Genomic DNA, 18,708 nt, shown 5'->3' with positions numbered 1-18,708 from the left:
TCTCTGGGATGTTCTAGCGCCACCTTTCCACACCTCTGCTGCAGGTGCCTCTGGGAGCTGTGGCTGTCCAGGGCCGCGGAGGTTGTGCAGTCAGACACGACCTGGAGTTCATTTCCAGCTTTGCCCCCAAAGTCTCACTGTGTAACCCTGGGTAACTGACTTCGCCTACTTTTCTGTGTTTCAACTTCCTTAACTGTGAAATGGGGTGTGTGTTTTTTTTTGTTTTTTTTTTTTTGCGGAGATTCTGCTAAGAGACGAGTACATGGAAAGCACTGGAACCTACACGTTAGCTCCCTACCCACTCCTGCGGTCAGCTTCAAGTTGTAGCTTGTATCAGAGGAGAACAATGACTGTGATTATCCAAATATTTTGCCTGTCGCATTGATATGGTAGCTACCATCCCTAAAATTGGCATTTCTATTTAGTGACCATAAACAGTAAGAGGGACCATGTTACAGAATTGTTGACAATGGCCAATGCTTCACAAGTCAGTCCTACCAGGAGTAGAGACTGTCGGAGTCTTTCTTCTAAACCATCTGCCCCACCAACCCCAAGCAACAGTGACAGCAGAAGCAGAGACGTGTACTGTGATTTCAGCCAGATGTACAGGTGTGTGTCCTGCCTCTAACACTGCAGCTCTAACTTGGGCCAAGTGCATTGGATTTCCAGGTAGTTTTTTAAAAATCTGCACAATCAGGATAACGGTAGTACCTCTCAGTTTCGATGCAGGGACACAATGAGACAATGCATGTAACAGACACTCAGTGGGCGGGGGCTAGTCTCCTTAGGAACACATTTTAATTCATTTCTTGATTTACCAGATCATCATTGAGTGGCCATGTATTAGCTCTGTGCTAGTTAGTGGAGACAGGCATATGACAATACAAGGGCCCTGCTCCAAAATGCCAGTGTCTGCCATCTAGAAACTAGGACCAGTCATGCATGCAGACAGAGGACCTAGAAAGGCACCATGACAGCTGAGGCCTGAGATACTCACAGGGAAAGCCCAGCCCATTCTCCAGCCCCAGAGAAACCCCACCCGCTCCAGGACACCCAGGAACCAGGGCAGGGAGAGGCTTTCATCTCAGGAGGGCAGCACAAAACCTTTCTGAGGCCCCTCAGATTGTGTCTGGGAAGGTAGAGGGTGCAGGGCCAAGAAAGATCGACCCCACCCATCCTCAGATTAAAGTGACATTTCAGCTACTGGGTGGGGCAGCCTTCACAGGAAAGAATATGGAGAGGATAAGAAACTTAATTCAAAATTCCACAATCTTACCATTAAAAAGTACTAGAATTGACAGTAGGGGATATATGTTTATTTAAATCTTTAATCATAATTTATATATACATATGTGTGTGTGTGTGTGTGTGTGTATCCATGTATTTGTGTTCAGTTTGCAGATAAATATCTCAACCCTTGTATATGTGGATAATCATAATCATCTCTAGACTGCAAAAGTAGAAAAATATTTTATTTTGAAATAGAAACCTTGTCCGTGGAAATACAACACAAAACATTTTTTAAAAATCTACAAATGAATTTCTCGCTCCCAAAGACCAGCATCCCCCCTCACCCCAGCCCTATCCCCCTGGCCCCCTCCCCTTTCAACAATGACTATCCGGCAGCCTGGGATGAAGAAATTCACAGCCATTGTACATTCCTGCCACAGCTGCTGGAGACACAGCCCCAGCCTCGAGCTGAGGCTGCTATGCAGCACCACGCCCCACGCGCAGAGAGAAAGGATGGATGCACCCCGGGCAAGAGCATCCAAAAGGAACAAAAGGGAGCCCCTTGCAAACCTGGCCCTGAGATTAGGACACAGCCACACACATGGGGGCTTCTACGGCCAGTGAGTTATCAGGGCTAAATTTCTGCATCCTTAAGGGTGGCTTACAGGATGCCTAGAAGAATGGGCGTGGCCCTCCATGCCATGTCACAGGCTAAGTCCATAAGAACCATTGCAATCTTCAGACTAGGGCGGGGGAAATCCGTTCTCTGCTTCTCCCAACCAGGAGAACGGGCAAATGCACACTGGATGTGAGACAGGTGGCATATATGCACCATACCTCCTGTATATAGCATGACAGCTGGGCACACCTCCTCTGAGTTAGGGAAATAAGTATAAACAGAGAGCTTGTGTCCTAATCAGCCTTTTCTTTTTTTACTATACCCTCCACAGCTCTCTGCAAAAGCAATTGGCTCTGAGAAAATACGGTGCATAGTAAATGACCTACAATGGGTCTTCAATAACGGGAAGTTAATGGCATCCAGTAATGAATGGTAAAGAAGGTTGGGTTTAAAACCCATCCCCTCTATCTGACAAAAGGATCCCTGCCCATCCCCACGCTTTCCCTGGGGCCAGTGTTTCTTCCCTGGGACCAGGTGAACAGCAGTAAGGGTGGGACACTGTCTTGTGTGGAGTGAAGCGCAAGTGCATGACAAATGTAGGACGCTGCCACAGAAATAAAGCACTTGGCCAAGTGCACACAGCTTCCTGATGCCCACCGAGGGGAAGGTCCCGCATGGCAATCACCAAGGCACAGGATGTTCCAAGCGGAACCGAACAAGCGCAGGCAGACCGGTGCCCACAGAAAAGCCTAATGAATGGAGGCAAATGAAGTGCAGCAGCAGCAGGTATGGCTCTGCCCTAGGGCAGCTGCGGAGCCTCCCAGGGGCCAGCTGATCACTTCCTTTGTTTGCCCTGCAAAGATGGAGTAGCCACCCAGCCCCTTACTACACACCACACACGCTGCACACACACCCCTCATTCACTGCAGACAAAGCACAACTGCGCTGCTCCGTGCTACACTGCCAAACGTCAGTGGGGTTTTTTGTTTTGCTTTTATTATTTTATTTTATTTATTTTATTTTATTTTATTTTTTAAATGCCCATCCTAGCTTGTGGTATGTCCCTTCCTTTGCGGGGGGGAAGGGGGGAGCATCATTTGGGGATATTCTGGAGGCATCCCAGCCCAGGGCGCGGAATTTTGCGGGAAAGCATCCAGCTGGTGTGAGTCCGTGTGCTTCCACACCTGGTAACGGCAGCCCCCCCTCCCCACCCCGCCGAGGGCTCGCCCGGCGCCTCTGACACCGCAGGCCCGGGTGGCTCTGTCTCGCACACAATGGCAGTAAGACGCCGCGTGCACACACAGCATGCGCCTGCGATTGCAAACTAAAATCTGCTCTGAAAACTCAGCCTTTTCTTAGGATGGGAGGAGAAATGACACGAAAAAATGTAAAGATGCATCGAGGGCAAAAACACCACCACCACCACCAACAAAAAACCACACACACAACAACAGTTGTCACGCCCGCTCCAGCCACGTTAGCTGTCCAGTCCCGAGTGTGACGCACTGAACTATGAATCGGGTGCATCCAAGCGACAAGGGGACAGACAGGGTGAGGACGAATGGTCCGGACACCCGTTCACCCTAGTGGCACGGCGGGAGAGGGGCGCGGTCGGGCTGCCCAGGACCCCGGGGGAAGGTGTCACCTCTCCACACGGCGCCCCGCCAAAAGCAACCTTAGACACAAAGCACCCCGACCCCCCAGGAGGACACCCCAGGGACAGCCGGGAGCCCAGCGTTCTTGGGGAATTAACGGGCCGTGGGAGAGGAGGCTACATCGTCCCGAATGCTCCGCGCCAGTGTTTGGGTTTCCTCTTTGTTTTGTTTTTCCCGGGCCCCGGGGTCGCTCCGTCTGGGTGGCGCCCTGCGCGCCGCTCTCCGCCCGCAGACCCGGTCTCCGTCCTCCCTCCCCGGGGACCGGACCGGGACCCGAGCGCCCCGCCCGCAGCGCAGCGGGCCCCGCGGCGCCCGGACTCACCGTGATCCTCGGGATGTTCTTCTTGCCTTGGTAGGACATGGTGGCGGCGGCTGAGTCCCTCCCTCCGGCTCCGGCTCCGACTCGGCTCGCCCGCGCCTCCTCCGCGCACGGCGCCCGCGATCAGGTGGCGCGAGTGGTGCGCTGGCCGCCGCCTCCCCGCGCCTCCGCCCCCCCGCCGCCCGGGCTCCCGCGGCGGCTGCCGGAGACAAAAGTAAATCTCCCCGGTCCCCCTCTCACCCTCGCCCCACCCGCACGCACAGCCTCCTCCACTCGCGTTCACGCCCGGGCGTTGTTTTTTTTCCCCCCCCTTTTCTTTTGCGGTGCCAGCTGGGACCCCGTAAGACAAGAATGGGAATGGCTGATCCGCGACTCCTCCCTCTTCGCTCGTATCCCTATTGATTTCCCTCTTTGCATCTGCCTCACCCACTTTTTCCTTTTCTTCCTTTTTTTTTTTTTTTTTTTTTTTTTTTTTGTGTGTGTGTGTGTGTGTGTGTGTGTGTGTGACTTGCTTGTGCGGCGGAGCCAGGCCGCTGCACGGCCACCAGGGGGCGCGAGGGACTTTTCCGGGTGGGGATGCTGCTGCAGCGCTGGGGTAGGGAGGGAGCTCTGGGGTCGCCCTCCCGGCCTCCAGGGCCGAGATCCGGAAAGCGCCAGCGCCTCCCACCAGCACTCGGTCCGATTCCTCCCCGTCCCCACCCTCATTTCAGAAAGGTGGCCGCTCTGGGGGTCCCTGCCGGAGCCGGCTCTCCCCCTCCCTCAGCCTCGCGGGCTGGAGGGGGCGGCCGCCGCCTTTGTTACAGCCCGGCGCTGGGCGCTGCCTCTGCTGGGCGCTGGGTGTGTACACAGCCGGAGCAAAGCCCTGAAAAAGCCCAGAACTGGTGCAGACTGTCCGGCCCCCTGTTACCCTGAGACCAAGAGAATCGGTATCAGAAAATGTGAAGCAACTCACTCACTCTCAGTAGGGCTGCAGGGGGGGGGGGGGGGGGGGAGGAAGGGGGGAGGAGACCCACACACCGTGTCAGCTAATACCGTTTTCTGAATTTTAAAAATATATTTTATTAATTTTTTTACAGAGAGGAAGAGAGAGGGATAGAGAGAAACATCAAGAGAATCATTGATCAGCTGCCTCTTGCACCCCCCACCACTGGGGATGTGCCCACAACCAAGGTACATGCCCTTGATCGGAATCAAACCCAGGACCTTTCAGTTCACAGGCCGGCTCTCTATCCACTGAGCCAAACCGGTCTCGGCTGTTTTCTGAATTTTAAAACATATTATCAAAATAATATGTTTTAAAGGAACTTGGCTGCCTGATTCTTAGTATCGAAGAAAGAGTATTGATGTTGCTCTGTGAGTGAAGACACCTAAGGGAAGGCACCTTACTGCTGGGCAGCCAGGGATTTGTGAGTCAGCCTGCTCACATGCCTGAGTTTATGTTAGGCAGCAGGGCTGACCGTCAAAAGTCACCGTTATTAGAAGCAAAAACATGCCCTTCAGCGCTGGAATACATTGTTCCTTTAGCTACCCGCTTAGAATTAACTGCCAAAGGAGGCAAATTTGGAGGCGCCACTGTGGGTGGGCGGTGAGTGGTGATTGACTATGGGAGCTCCCAGCTCTCCTGAAAAATAATACCCATCATAGCACTCAAAAACAGCTATGGCTTGCTGGGCCAATATGATAAATCCCTCTCGAGATAAGTCTCCTACATCCCCATTCCTCCACTGTAGGTCCTAAATAGAAATTCTTTAGATCTCACTAATTCTTTAGATCTAGGTCTGCGTGAGGAATCTTGGATTCACGTAACTGTTAGGCCAGAACCCTGACCACACTTCAGGATGTCTTTTCATTGAGTTCAAGGCTTGCTTTGCCATGGAGATGCTATAAAAGGCATTTACAGAAAGAGAACAGAATACTTGAGCTGGGGCTTTCCAGAAACCTGGCATGAACCTGACATAATCAAAGGGGAGACTGAGGCCCGCTGAAACACCCCTTCTTGAGTTAATCCAAACTTCCCGCTTATTCATGCATAAAGGGACTGAATGCAGGCTCCGCATGAAAAGGCCACTCTCCTCTGTGATCCTCTGCCCGGGACAATGAATGCCAGGCAAAGGTCACCTCCCTGGACTCTTTTGCAAAGCACAGGGGGGGAGGAGGTGAGAGACGGAAACCAAAGGCACGCCCTAAACATTTTGCTTTGTTCTTAAAGCTTCAGTGCTGAGACCACTAGCCAAGAGTTGTGAAATGACAAAGCATTCTGGGGATTGACATGCAAATAAGCAGGATTATATTTAGAACGGAGTAAAAGAATCAAACTACAGGCTATGAAACCCTGCAGAGGTCTCTGAATCTTTCCCATAGTTTACTGCCCCCAAGTTATTTTGAGGGGATTTTACAAGTTCTCTTTTTACAATAAAAAAGCAAAAATATACAGGGGACATTTATAGTCGTAAAGAAATATTACTACTTTTTTTTTTTTTTTTTAATTCCTGTATTTCTTTGCCTGTCTTGCATCCTAATGACCTCTTCTGTTATGGTCATTATGAACCAGAACACTCTAGTAATGAGATAGATATATTTTTTTGGTTACTTGCTTGTGTGTGTGTGTGTGTTGTTTCAAGTTACAAGACTTGGTTCAACTCTTTGAGGTCTGGTTTGCCTGCAAGAGGCCATGCAGAACAGGACCTGGGATGTGTTTCTCCGCATCAGAGCTCTGTGACAAGCCAGGCACAGGAATGCATAATAACCAGCTAATCGACTCAAGCTGTGCTCCCCATCAGAAAAGTACAACAAACACCATTTTACCCCTCTTTTATCCCCTTCAATCATCTCTCTCTCTTTTTAAAAAAATCAAAATCAAGTGTCTGAGATGAGCTTGAAGGAAAAACCCTTCTCGGGCTTTGCCTTTCTTATTCCAGGGGTAAGAAGAAAGGCAGCGATCAACACAAGATGCCTCTGTGTCTGGCCAAGAGGGTGAGCAGTGCACGCAGCACGGATGTTTTCCACAGTAGAATGACTCTGAATGGTTTTCCTTGGATACACAGCAGTACTTGGCTTTAGGTTTCTCAGGAAACTATGAGAGAGGGAGGGAGGGAGGGAGGCACAGAGAGACTTAACTTATGGTCCCAAAGAAACTTCATTTTGGCCAACTAAACTACCCCACCCATAGACTTCCACATTTCAATCAAGGCTAAGTTTTTCTAGTAACTCAGGCCAATTCAATCCAATCCGATTTGCATTGCCTATCTATCCAATCTGTCAAGAAATGCTGTTGCTTCTGTCTTCTGAATACATCCAGAAGGCAACCTCTTCTTTCCATCTACAAGCCTGCTGTGTGTGTCTAGCCACCAGCTGCTGTTACCTGGACTCCTGCAGTAACCTCCAAACTGGGCTCTCTTCTTCAGCATCGTTCATTCATTCTCACAATTTCACATGATATTTACTATGTGAATATGCTATTATTTTTCTAGTTACTAGTGTTCAGGGTGAATAATAATAATAATTAATAATAATGTCCCAGATCTCACATACTGGTAGTTGACTTTATACCTTATCAACAGAGGGTCCTTTGTTAGCCCTCTTCTTTATTTTATTTATGTTGGTGGTACTTTACACCACGCGACATATTAATTTATGATTAATTATTATCTTCTTTCCCATCACTAGAATGTAAGCTCCTTGAGAGCAGGGAATGTGTCTGTTTTATACACTGCTTTGTCCTGGGTGTAAGAAGTAGGGCCTTGCCCAAAGAAATTGCTCAATAATTAGGTGAGTGAATGCAAGAATGTTTTAACTTCTATCTGAATAAAGAGTAGATGGAGTAAAAAGTTTCCTGTAATTAAAGGGCATGTGGTTAGAATTTAGATTTAAGAATACTTTTGCATCTCTTGAGCTAATTAGAGTTTCCTGATTCTATATTTCAAAGCAGATAAATTCAAGATGGTGAAGAATCACTTTGCTAATTTGATACAGTCACAAATTCCAAGGCAAAACATGTAACAAAGAATGGCTCAGTAAAATAGGTTAGGTATTTATGCACTGCTAGAGGCCTGGTGCATGAATTCAGGCATGGGTGGAGTCCCTTGGTGAGGCCAGTGACTGAGGCCTATTGGGGGGGGGGGGGGGGACTGACCAGGGGGAGGAGCTATAAGGAGGTTGGCTGTGGGAGTGCACTGACTACCAGGAGGCAACTCCTGCATTGAAAATCTGCCCCCTGGTGGTCAGTGTGCATCATAGTGACTGATTGACTGGTCATTTCAGTTGTTTGGTCATAAGGGTCACTGAAGCTTTTATATACACTGAGTGGCCAGATTATTATGATCTCTGAACTCATAATAATCTGGCCACTCAGTGTATCCTATATAATAAAAGGCTAATATGCAAATTGTCCCCTCAACCAGGAGTTCGACCAGCAGGCAGGCCGGCCAACCCCCCATAACCTCTCCCCCTTGCCAGGCTGGCTGGACCCCACCCATGCATGAATTCATCCACTGGGCCTCTAATACACACACACACACACACACACAGAATGGCCAGATTATTATGCGTTCAGAGATCATAATAATCTGGCCAATCAATGTATATAGATTATAAAGCTACAGATTTGAAGGGAAATGCCATGGAAGTGTATGAAGAGATAAAAAAAATAAAATAAAATAAAATAAAAAAAGCCTGTGGTCATTTAAAGAATTTTTTTTTAAAGTGCGCTTTTTTTGGTTTGTTTGTTTGTTTTTTGAGTTCAAAGGGAAAACTATGGACTTAAACCCAAAATAGTTTACTGTGTAAGAATCTGGATTTAAGAATAGAAAGACCTTGTTCCATATTGCATTTTATACACTTCCTATTTCCATGACCTTCAGCAGATTTCCTTAACTTTTTGAGCCCTGGTTTCATCGTCTCTAAAATGAGCATCACATTACCTACACTTACAGTGTTTTGTGATTAATCCATTCAACCTACTATGGGTACCTAGGCATTTGAGATACAAATATTTGAACACAACAGACAAAATCCCTCTTTAAGCTTCCATTTTAGGGGCAAGTGCATTGGGGATAAAAAAAGAAGGGATGGCAAGGTGAAAGTCATTCCAGGGTTTTGAGGATGGGCTAGAAACTTACATACAGGAGTCACAGAAGGCAAGTTGATAAGATGGTAGTTTAGGCCAAATGTTAACAGTGGAAGTGTTGAGAAATGGTTGGATGTTGGAACTATTTCAAGGTAATGCTAACAGTAGTTGCTGAGTATTAGACTGGGGTGTGAGAGAGAGAAGAATCAAAGATTACACTAAATGTGTTGCCCTGAGCAATTCCAAAGATGAAGGTGAGATAGGAAAAACTGTAGGAGGAATGGGATTGGGAAGAAAGGTCAGTAATATGTTTGTGGACATTCCTATTAAATATTCAAGGGAAATGTTGAGGAGGCAGGTGGGTATTTGAGGTTAGAAATCTAAGGGAAGAGCTAGGAGAGAAATACGAGTCTGGGAGTTGACAGCCATTTGGTATTATTTAAAGTAACAATGCTGGATGAGATGACCAAGGAAGTGAGTGCAGATAGAGAAGAAATCCGAGGTAAGTAGCATCTCCAATGGAAATGAGCAACCAGGAAAAGAAGCAGAGAGAGTGGTCAATGAGACAAGGGGACAGCATGCAAATATTGTGCTCTGAAGGTCAGGAAACAAATTATTTCAAAGAAGAAATTGTGTGCACTTCCCTAATCGCCACTGAAAGATTGAGGAGGATGAGAACTGAGAATTAATCAGCACATGAAAGCACTGGCAAGGTCACTGAGCACCTTAAACAGAGCACCTATGAAATTAGTATCTTAATACCCATATCACAGTGAGATTTTTTTTTTTTTGTGAGCATGTATGAAATTATTCAGTGGTATTTACTGAGCACCTACTATGTGTGTACCTGTGCCAGAGCAGTCTTCATGAAGTCATGGGGGTGAAAATCTAAGTGGAAATAAGAGACGTCTAAGATAGGCAACGCTTTCAAAGGATTGTATTGCAAACGGGGACAGGGAAATGGAGCAGTACCTAGCAGAGAAAGTGGAATCTAATATGCGAGAAATATATCATGGTGTGTACCAGTGGGCCTAATTTAGCAAGGACAGGAAACTTCATGGTGCAGGAAAGAAATGGGATAAATTCTCTATCGCCTTGAATGGACAGGTGACACCTAGTGTTCAAAAGGAGGGCTTGCCCTTAGCAAGGGTGGTTTCTTTCCAGTAACTGAAGGGAAGCGCATACTGGCACAGAGACAGGGGGCGAGGTAAATTTCACAGAGGGAGTTTCTGAAAGCTCCCTTGTGATTGGGTCTATTTTCTCTGTCATCAGCGAAGACAGTAAGTGATGGAAGTTAGAGGGGAGAGGAGTTGGCATGAATTACTTTTCCAGGAGAGTAAAGGCCTGGGATATAGGAAATGTGGTGTGATTATCTGGCAGCACTAAGGAGTCCCTTCGGTGAGTAGCCATGAGTTTAAAGAAAGACGCATAAGCATGTTTGTTGATATTCCTTCAGCCGTGTACAGCTGTATGTGTGCAGAGTATGCAGGCATGGGATAGGGAGGGTACACAATTTAATAAGGGCTTCGCTAGGTGAGCGCTGACAAGGCAGAGAGAAACTCAAGGGAACTGAGGATGAGGCCTGGGATCTCTGCTGGTCAGGAGACAAGGAGGGCACAGATCTATACACGAGTAAAGGACAGTGAACATTTGAAGAGTAAATATAATAATTCATGTAAAGCTCTTAGTACAGAGTAAGTTAATTAATTAGAGGGCAGCTATTCCTGCCGGCTTTTTTTTTCAATAGAAACACATGCTATTTGTTATTATTTAATGAAACAAAATCAAATTAAAGAAAAACAAATAGGCAATATAGAGGGTCTGCAAAGCTAAATATCGGTTATCATCTGTAATTTGAAAAGATTAATAAAACTGTTGCAATTGTATCTTTTTTTATATTTATTTATTTATTTGGGCATTCAATATTATTTTATATTAGTTTCAGGGCCTACCATTACTTTTAATGTTCTGATTATTATTTGCTGAAGTCATTTATGTCAGGGACTACATGTTATTTATCTTTGTAGACCCAGCTCTTTTATGATGATTGGAATAGGGCAGAAGCAGTACAGGGTGGGAGGTATTTAATTGAATAGAAGGGAAAGTCAAGAATATTCTGTCTTCCTTTTAATGGTCACAATATCTAAAATGAGTGCTTAACCATCTACACAGTTTTTACTCTTAAAATATTTTCTACTTTTAAAAAATATTTTCTACTTTCCTATATTAATAGGCCAAACATTTCCCTAGTCCTAATTTGAAGGGTGGAGAAAAAAAAATAGTTCCAAAACAAATATAGAAGAGTTTTAAAAGGGCGAAACCACACATCAGATCAGGTCTTTGTGAAATCAGAGAGGCAATTCTAATGTGAATAAATAGATAGTTAATCTCAGAACTGCCTGGTAAGTATTTGGATCTATTAATTTCACCTACAATTCAAAGGAAATTTTAGTTGTGTAATTCCAGTGTCACAGAATGAAAATCAAAGTGGTGATTCACCTGCTATTATTAGATGTTTACATATTAAATACACAGAAATAACCTGACAAACAAGCCCACCCTTGTTATACATAAGCCATAAAAGAGAGAGAAAACAAAAAGATTATAAGCCACCGAATAGTATTCTCATGGGCTTATCCCAAATCACACTTCCACCAGGGAGAGCAAAGTGTGCACACCTCCTTCTCCCAGACAGAGCTTCTTGTTCACTTCTTCAGTAAAGAATGGTTCTGATGGCCCCTGGCCTTCTCCATTAGCTTTCATGGCAACTCATTTCAAAGCCAGAGGCAGGATTGTCCTGCCGAGCCCAGTGTAACCACAAAGGTCCTTAAAAGAGGGAGGCAATGGGTCAGAGAAAGAAAGGGAGATGTGATGTTGGAAGCACAGGTCAAAATAATGTGGCCACGAGCCAGGGAAAGTAGTCTGTCTCTAGAATCTGAAAAAGGTAAGAAACAGAGCTTCCAGAATGATTGCAGCCCTACTGATCCCTTGATTTTTAGCCCTGTAAAGCCCATTTTAGACTTCTCACTTCCAGAATTGGAAGAGAATAAAACTCTGTATTGTTTTAAGCCCATAGTTATATGATAATTTGTTTCAGCAGCAATAAGAAACCACAATAGGCCAAAGCCGGTTTGGATCACTGGTAGAGCGTCGGTCTATGGACTGAAAGGTCCCAGGTTCGATTCCGGTCAGGGGCATGTACATTGGTTGCTGGTCGATGTTTCTTTCTCATCGACGTTTCTAGCTCTCTATCTCTCTCCCTTCCTCTCTGTAAAAAATCAATAAAATATATTTAAAAAAAAAGAAACCGCAATAGATAGAAATTAAAGTGAATCAAGGATTTATGATTGGGAAGCTAAGATTAGTCACTCCACTAATGGAATGACTAATTTCCCTTGCCCAATTTCTGGTTGTGCCCTCATTTTCAGGCTTAAAAAAGTGTTAACTGGAGAGAAGCTGGATTATCAGGAGGAAGGAGCCTGCATCACCATATCTAGTATATATGACAAGGATTCTTCTACTCTCTCCTCAAGGGCCATATATTAATGTCACTATCAACTGGGAAAGGGAGTATCTAAACATTCTAAAGACCAATGGATACAAGTTCCCAATTGACACTGATACACAGAGCTAGAAGCATTATCATAGCTTTTCTGTTAGAGAGGAAGCATGTTGAGTCCAGGTATAAATGGACCCTTGGTCTAGATCTGGCTTACATTTGGTTCTTTGGGGTTCATAGATCATCTAGTAATCATTTTCACATACTATCAGTGTTGAAGGATTTTTAGGCAGAAAGGGGAAAGATCAAGGAAAATGAGGCCATGGGTAGAAACATATGATGGGCCTATGGAAGTGGCCACAAAGACTAAAGATATAGAAATTACATATTAATGTCCTTCCCAAAGAGCATCCATCAGAGAGGAGACACAGAATGAGCAAGACAAAATGACTCAGTCAGTTGACATCAGCCAGGCTCCATCATTAACCACCCCAATATTGGCACAATGGGCTCACAGATGGAGTAGATACAGTGACAGGGAAGAAGCTATTCAGGGAACCAACATCCACTCACCAATGCTGATCCAGCTACTCATGCTATCAATCGTCCATCCTGCCAGCAACAGAGAGCAATGCTACCTCGCCAACATGGCACCATCCCTCAAAGATGCACAGGTCCACTTGGCGATAAGTTGACTACATTTGGACCCTTTTCACACTAGGAGGCACAGTGATTCATTCTTACAGAAATGAACACATGCTAGGTGTGTAACTGCCTTTTCTGCTGCTAGGACCTCAGTCAACACTACTATTTGGGGGTTTAAGAAGTGTTTGATGCACTAAAATGGGATCCCACAAAACATCACATCAGACCAAGAGGATTCATTCCAACAGGTACTCTCAACTCTCAGTGGTCAGTCCTTTCTAGAAGCTGCCCTTGTCTAAGACACCCACCCCTGCAAGGGCAGCCTGATCCAATCGTTGGTTAACGAGAGCATTTAAAGGCCTGGCTGGCCCCCTAGCCACAAAAGAGCAACAACTATTAGGGTTATCCCAACTTCAGGGCTATAGTTCAGCTTACATCTTTGTTAAAGACCACATCACAGATAGACTTCACCCTGGGCCCAAACCTCCCCTTTCTGCCCCCCCCCCCCCCTTTCACAATTGTTGATGCTAGGGACTCTCCCTAATAAACATCCTACTCTCCCTCTCAGAATCTGTTTCCCAAGAAACCCTACCTGTAACTGTGCGGCTGCTATTAAATGAACATCTACCTAGAGTGACATTTTTATTTAGCCAATATTTTAAAATGCATACATTTTGTACTCACATTTGGATTTCTTTAAAATGAGAAACTTGGCAATTCTAGGCTCATAGACACACATCAGTGCCCATCAGCTGGAACTGAATACTGGCTGAGTTTTGAACAGAACATGTATTCTCCTAGTCATAATGCCTGCTGCTTTCTCTTTCTTTCCACAGAAGCCTGTTTATATATGTGCTTCCATGTATTTATGCCACCTGCCAGGCTATCATCATTTGAGTTCTGACATCAGATCATTTAAAACTCTTTAGTTATTTAGGCCTTAAAGAATAGGGACTCTGGCCCTGGCTCAGTTGGTTACAGTGTCATCCTGATAGGCCAAGATTGGGGTTCAATCCCCTGTCAAAGCACATACAAAAATCAACCAATGAATGAACCAATAAGTGGGACAACAATTTGATCTCTCCTCTTCTCTTCTCTTCTCTTCTCTTCTCTTCTCTTCTCTTCTCTTCTCTTCTCTTCTCTTCTCTTCTCTTCTCTCTTCCTTCCTCCTTCCCTCCCTCCCTCTCTCCCTCCCTCTTCCCCCTCCTTCCTCTTCCTCTCTAAAATAAATCAATCAATAAAAATAAAAAATAGGAACTCTATGTCTCAAAGGTGTGGGTTGTCCTTTTCCAAGGTCCAGTGCCTGTTCAGAATGGAGAGAGCAGTGAGTTCTCCAAGGAGCTACCTCCTCCCCAGCCCACCCCACTCCACTCCCAATGGGCCCTAAATCACAAAACTGAATCCGGGAACCACCAGCCGTTCTGTTAGAAGCCTGCTTGAGAACACGCACTGGAGCTGCTGGATCTAAGGCTACGTGCAGTTTCGCCCTTGAGCTGAATGGAAACACGTGTGATTGGATTCAGATCGCGGCCTGTACAGCACAACAGCTCACTCCAGATGAGGTTATGTGAGCTTCACTCTTGGATGGAAGCTCAGAATAGCAAGCCAACCCCAAGTACAAAGCTGCAACCCCAGTTTATATTTTCCAGGTTTCCCATCCGTCTCCAGGAAGGGACTTTGGCGGTATGTCCTTTGTTTTATTTCCTCTGGTTTCCTGCACTGAGCTGTAGCAAACGCTCCAAGGCCATCGGGCCTCCTGGCTCCCTATCTTTCCAGAGAAGTAGGAATGGCAGACACATATGCCTGAGGGTCTAGTCATGGTTTCTCTAAGCAAACTCCCAAAGGAGCCAGAGAATGGAAGCTGGTCCTTAGGTCACAACTTAATTATCACTGCCTCCATTACCTGTCTGTGAGTCTCCAATCATTCCTCAGTCGTCTGAGGTTGAAGTCTCAGATTCTTTATATATATATATATATGTATATTATTGCTTTTTTTACAGAGAGGAAGGGTGAGGGACAGAGAGCTAGAAACGTCGATGAGAGAGAAACATCGACCAGCTGCCTCTCGCACAGCCCCTATCAGGGATGTGCCCGCAACCAATGTACATGCCCCTGACCGGAATCGAACCTGGGACCCTTCAGTCCGCAGACCGATGCTCTATCCACTGAGCCAAACTGGTTTTAGCTCAGATTCTTAATATGACATAAAACTCCCTGCACAGGGCCTCTGCTCATCTCTGTAGCTTCACTTCTCTTCACTCCTTATTGTACTTTCTGGTCCAGTAACCCTAGGAACGACGAGTTCCTCTCTCACATCCAACTGCTTGCCTGTATCATATTTTCTGCCTCCAAGGACTGTCCCCCTACTGGACTTGGGAAACTCCAGGCATGATCCCTTCCAGAAAGCTTTTCCTGACACCTTCACTGCCCCCTGGTGCTTCCTTCAGCCTCTGCCAACTTCCCGCACTGCCTTACAGAGCATGTTATAATTGTCGTTTTGTTGGCCAGTGTCCTCGGGGTCCTTGAGGACAGTGCTGTGTATATTCCTCACTGTAAGCCCAGTGCCAGCACAGTGTTGACTATTGTCAAAGGCATGCATGAGAAGTGTATCGAATGCCTTGGATGAACTCCTGCCAACATACATATACAATACATACGTGCATGCACACATCTGTACACTCATAAACAAACGCAAACCAAATGTAAACCCTCCCGGAGAGCAGAATCCTGAAGGCTTGGCTGGGGACGCAGAAAGCTTTGGATGGACTCATTTGCATGCGAACGGGATATCATTTAGTAGACTATTGGTGAAAACACCTTATTAAAAAGTTATAGATAACAATTATCACTAAAGCAATTTTTAAAAAAGAGGGACTGTATTTATTTAAAAGATTCAAGTGTAAGTTTCCTGCCAGGCTGGAATCAGGACCTACCGGCCACAGTCTCTGTTACCTTCAGAGGCCTCATGGTCATTCCCTCAGCTCTATTTACACTAGCTACACTTTTCCTCTAAACATTTGGCTGCCCCATATTTCTGTGCATTAAGGAAATAAGAGAATAAAATAAGTCTCTTGGTTCCAGTTCTTAATTGGAAAGCATGTGATCGGTTCTGCTTGAGTCAGCTATAAACCTATGACCTAATAACCTATGGAGGAGAGATGGAGTAATCACAACATAAACCTGACTGCAAGGAGCCCACCCACGTGGAAAGAGAGGAAAAGGAGACATTATGATCTTGGCAGAACCCTAATAGAGGACTGGGGCACTGATTCTTATCTGCTGTCCACACAAACGGGCAGAGGAGAGGGCACAGAAACCCATACATCATGAACAAGGGAAGGAAAAATTTTCAAGTTTAAGATCTAAATTCTCTAACAAGTTCAGGAGAGGGTAGGTGAGATAAATTGTGCAAAGGTGACCCTTGACAATGCAAATTTGCCTGCCTGCCATATGCCAATGGTGTTCTCAGTCCACTATTACAGGTATTTGCATCTCTCTCTCCCACCCTCCCTTTCCCCTTTCTCAGGCTTCTTGGTTTCTGTCTCTGATTGTCTTTTTGCTCTAGCTTCATTGTTATTTTAAATATTCAAAGAAATCAAGTCCGTGGGACCATTGTGATCAACCCACTAGATCCTATAGTGGAAGTACATGAGATTACAGAGATCATATGTTTTGCCAATTCCTATCCCCATAGTCAGTGACATGATTAGTGTAGGCTTTGACTCCTACTCCAGAGACCACCCACCATCCATGACATACTGCCTTGCTTCATGGCAGAGGTGTGGGGGCCAAGACAGGTTCATGCCCTGTTCAAACCTACAGTAATACGAAGCCTCAAATGAAATAAAATTCTGTGCAATATCAGAAAGAGGTGAGTAAATGCCTCTAAGAAACTAAGGTGGTACTGTGAAAAGAGAAAAAGAGCCCAGCTGCTGTGCCTCAGTGGTTGAGCATTGACCTAAGAACGAGGAGGTCACTGGTTCTATTCCCAGTCAAGGCACATGCCTGGGTAGGGGCTGCAAGTGGTAGCTGATCAATGATTCTCTCATTGATATTTCTATCTTTTTCTCTTCTTCTCTGAAATCAATAAGAATATATATTTTTTTTTAAAGAGAGAAAAAGAATAGAGTCAAGGGTCCCACGTTTTAGCCATGTCTATTTTATTAACAGATTATTTGACCATAAGCAATTCATTTACCTTCTCCTCAGATCTTCAATGGAGAATACGGAATTTCCTTCCAACTTGGAAGCAAATCATTTATTCTCCACTGGGCTGATGATCAGATGAGATCATGGAAATACCCCCATTTTGGAAAAAAAAAAATACACCCAGAAAGGCTATTTGAACACCAGGCCTTAGTATTATTTTTTCCATCATGTTACAAACATATCCAGGACTGATATCTGCTCAAAGGTCTAATTATCATCATTGTTTCCAAGTATGACCCTCCCTGTAGGTACCCCTCTGTTTTTCGAATTATGTATTTCTCCAGATGCACGTTTCTGCTTCTCCAGGCTGACCTCATTTGTTCATTTCCTGTCCATATTTCTAATCTCTCTAAGGTTGCTCTGCACTATGTCTCTTGCTCACTAGTGTCTATAGCACCACGCTATTTACCCTCATCTGCAGATGCAATTACCGTAATAGGTTTATAGCCTCTTTCCAAGCCATTAATAACAAAGCAAAAAGAAATGTGTCTGAAGCTGCTTGCTGCCGCATCTTCCTGGGACTTGCAGCCTGCCATTGTTCATTCTTGGGGTTTTCAGCCAGTTTTGAGGTCATTTCTCACGATTCAGAGAACCTTCTAACCCAACCCAAGATGGTTGGGTTTGTATGGTTTTAGTCATATGGGAAGCAGACCTTGTTTCTCCTGATCATAATAAAATAAAGTAAAAAAAAAAATAAATAAGTTATAACAAGCCAACACATAAGAATAAATCCGTGGGTTCCTTTCCAAACTTCTCCTGCCCCATATCCATGTAAGGGTGCTCGCTCTGATTCTGTCTGTATCTGTGTGGATCCAGAAAGCAGGAGGACCTACTTTTCCAAGTGGAACTCCAAATCCTCGTGTTTCTTTCCAGTTAAAACCTGCAGCCAAGTTCCTCTGTCAACTGGGGGAAGAAGGGGCATAGTCTGTGAGGCTCACTGCAAAGGAAACTTTTCCTTGTTTTTCTCAATAATTTGGCTGACATTAGAGTGCCTTCTTTGCTTCCATTACAACACTTGGCAGTTTCTGAAGAGAAAGGGGATTGAAGGAGAAAAAGAGCACAAAGACTAATCCGTGGATGAATAGACTTGATAAATCATTTTGATGGCATGTTATTGCAAACAATTTTCTTTTCTTCTTAGCTTAGAATTAGTTTTTGTTTGGTTTGTCAATCGAGTTCAGCATGGGGTAGTTGGGCTTCTTCTAATCTCTGGAATATGTCTGTTCACTTAGTAAGCATTTCTGCCAATGGACTTCTCACCAGAGATTTTTGCCTTTTGCAGCTCAAGCTCTAAACAGTTGGATATTCAGGTTGAATTAAAACCTCACTCTGAACTACCATATGTATCTCTCAATTTCTTTTAAAAATATAGTAAAAACCTTATGTACAACAACCTTAGAAATGCTAAATTTTAGTTTTTGAATAAAGGCGAGTGAAAAGCTACAAGTTATCTTGATACCCGAATCA

General features: G+C 45.1%; 1 protein-coding gene across 2 annotated transcripts in view; it reads right to left on the bottom strand.

Annotated features, from left to right (window-relative positions):
- Positions 1-18,708, bottom strand: part of DPYSL3 (dihydropyrimidinase like 3) — a 102,905-nt gene that overhangs the window by 54,225 nt on the left and 29,972 nt on the right. The window contains exon 1 of one of the 2 annotated variants that reach the window (XM_084883705.1): positions 3,827-3,989. The exons of the other annotated variant lie outside the window; for it this stretch is intronic. Within the exon in view, the coding sequence (XP_084739831.1) occupies positions 3,827-3,865 (39 nt within the window). The 5' untranslated portion in view covers positions 3,866-3,989. Of the gene's footprint in view, positions 1-3,826; positions 3,990-18,708 lie in introns of those variants that run through there. 2 annotated transcript variants of the gene reach the window in all.

This window comes from Pipistrellus hanaki (genome assembly GCF_964339955.1).
Source record: "Pipistrellus hanaki genome assembly, chromosome: 5".
Lineage (NCBI taxonomy): Eukaryota > Metazoa > Chordata > Mammalia > Chiroptera > Vespertilionidae > Pipistrellus > Pipistrellus hanaki.
This window is presented reverse-complemented; position numbering and strand designations above follow the sequence as displayed.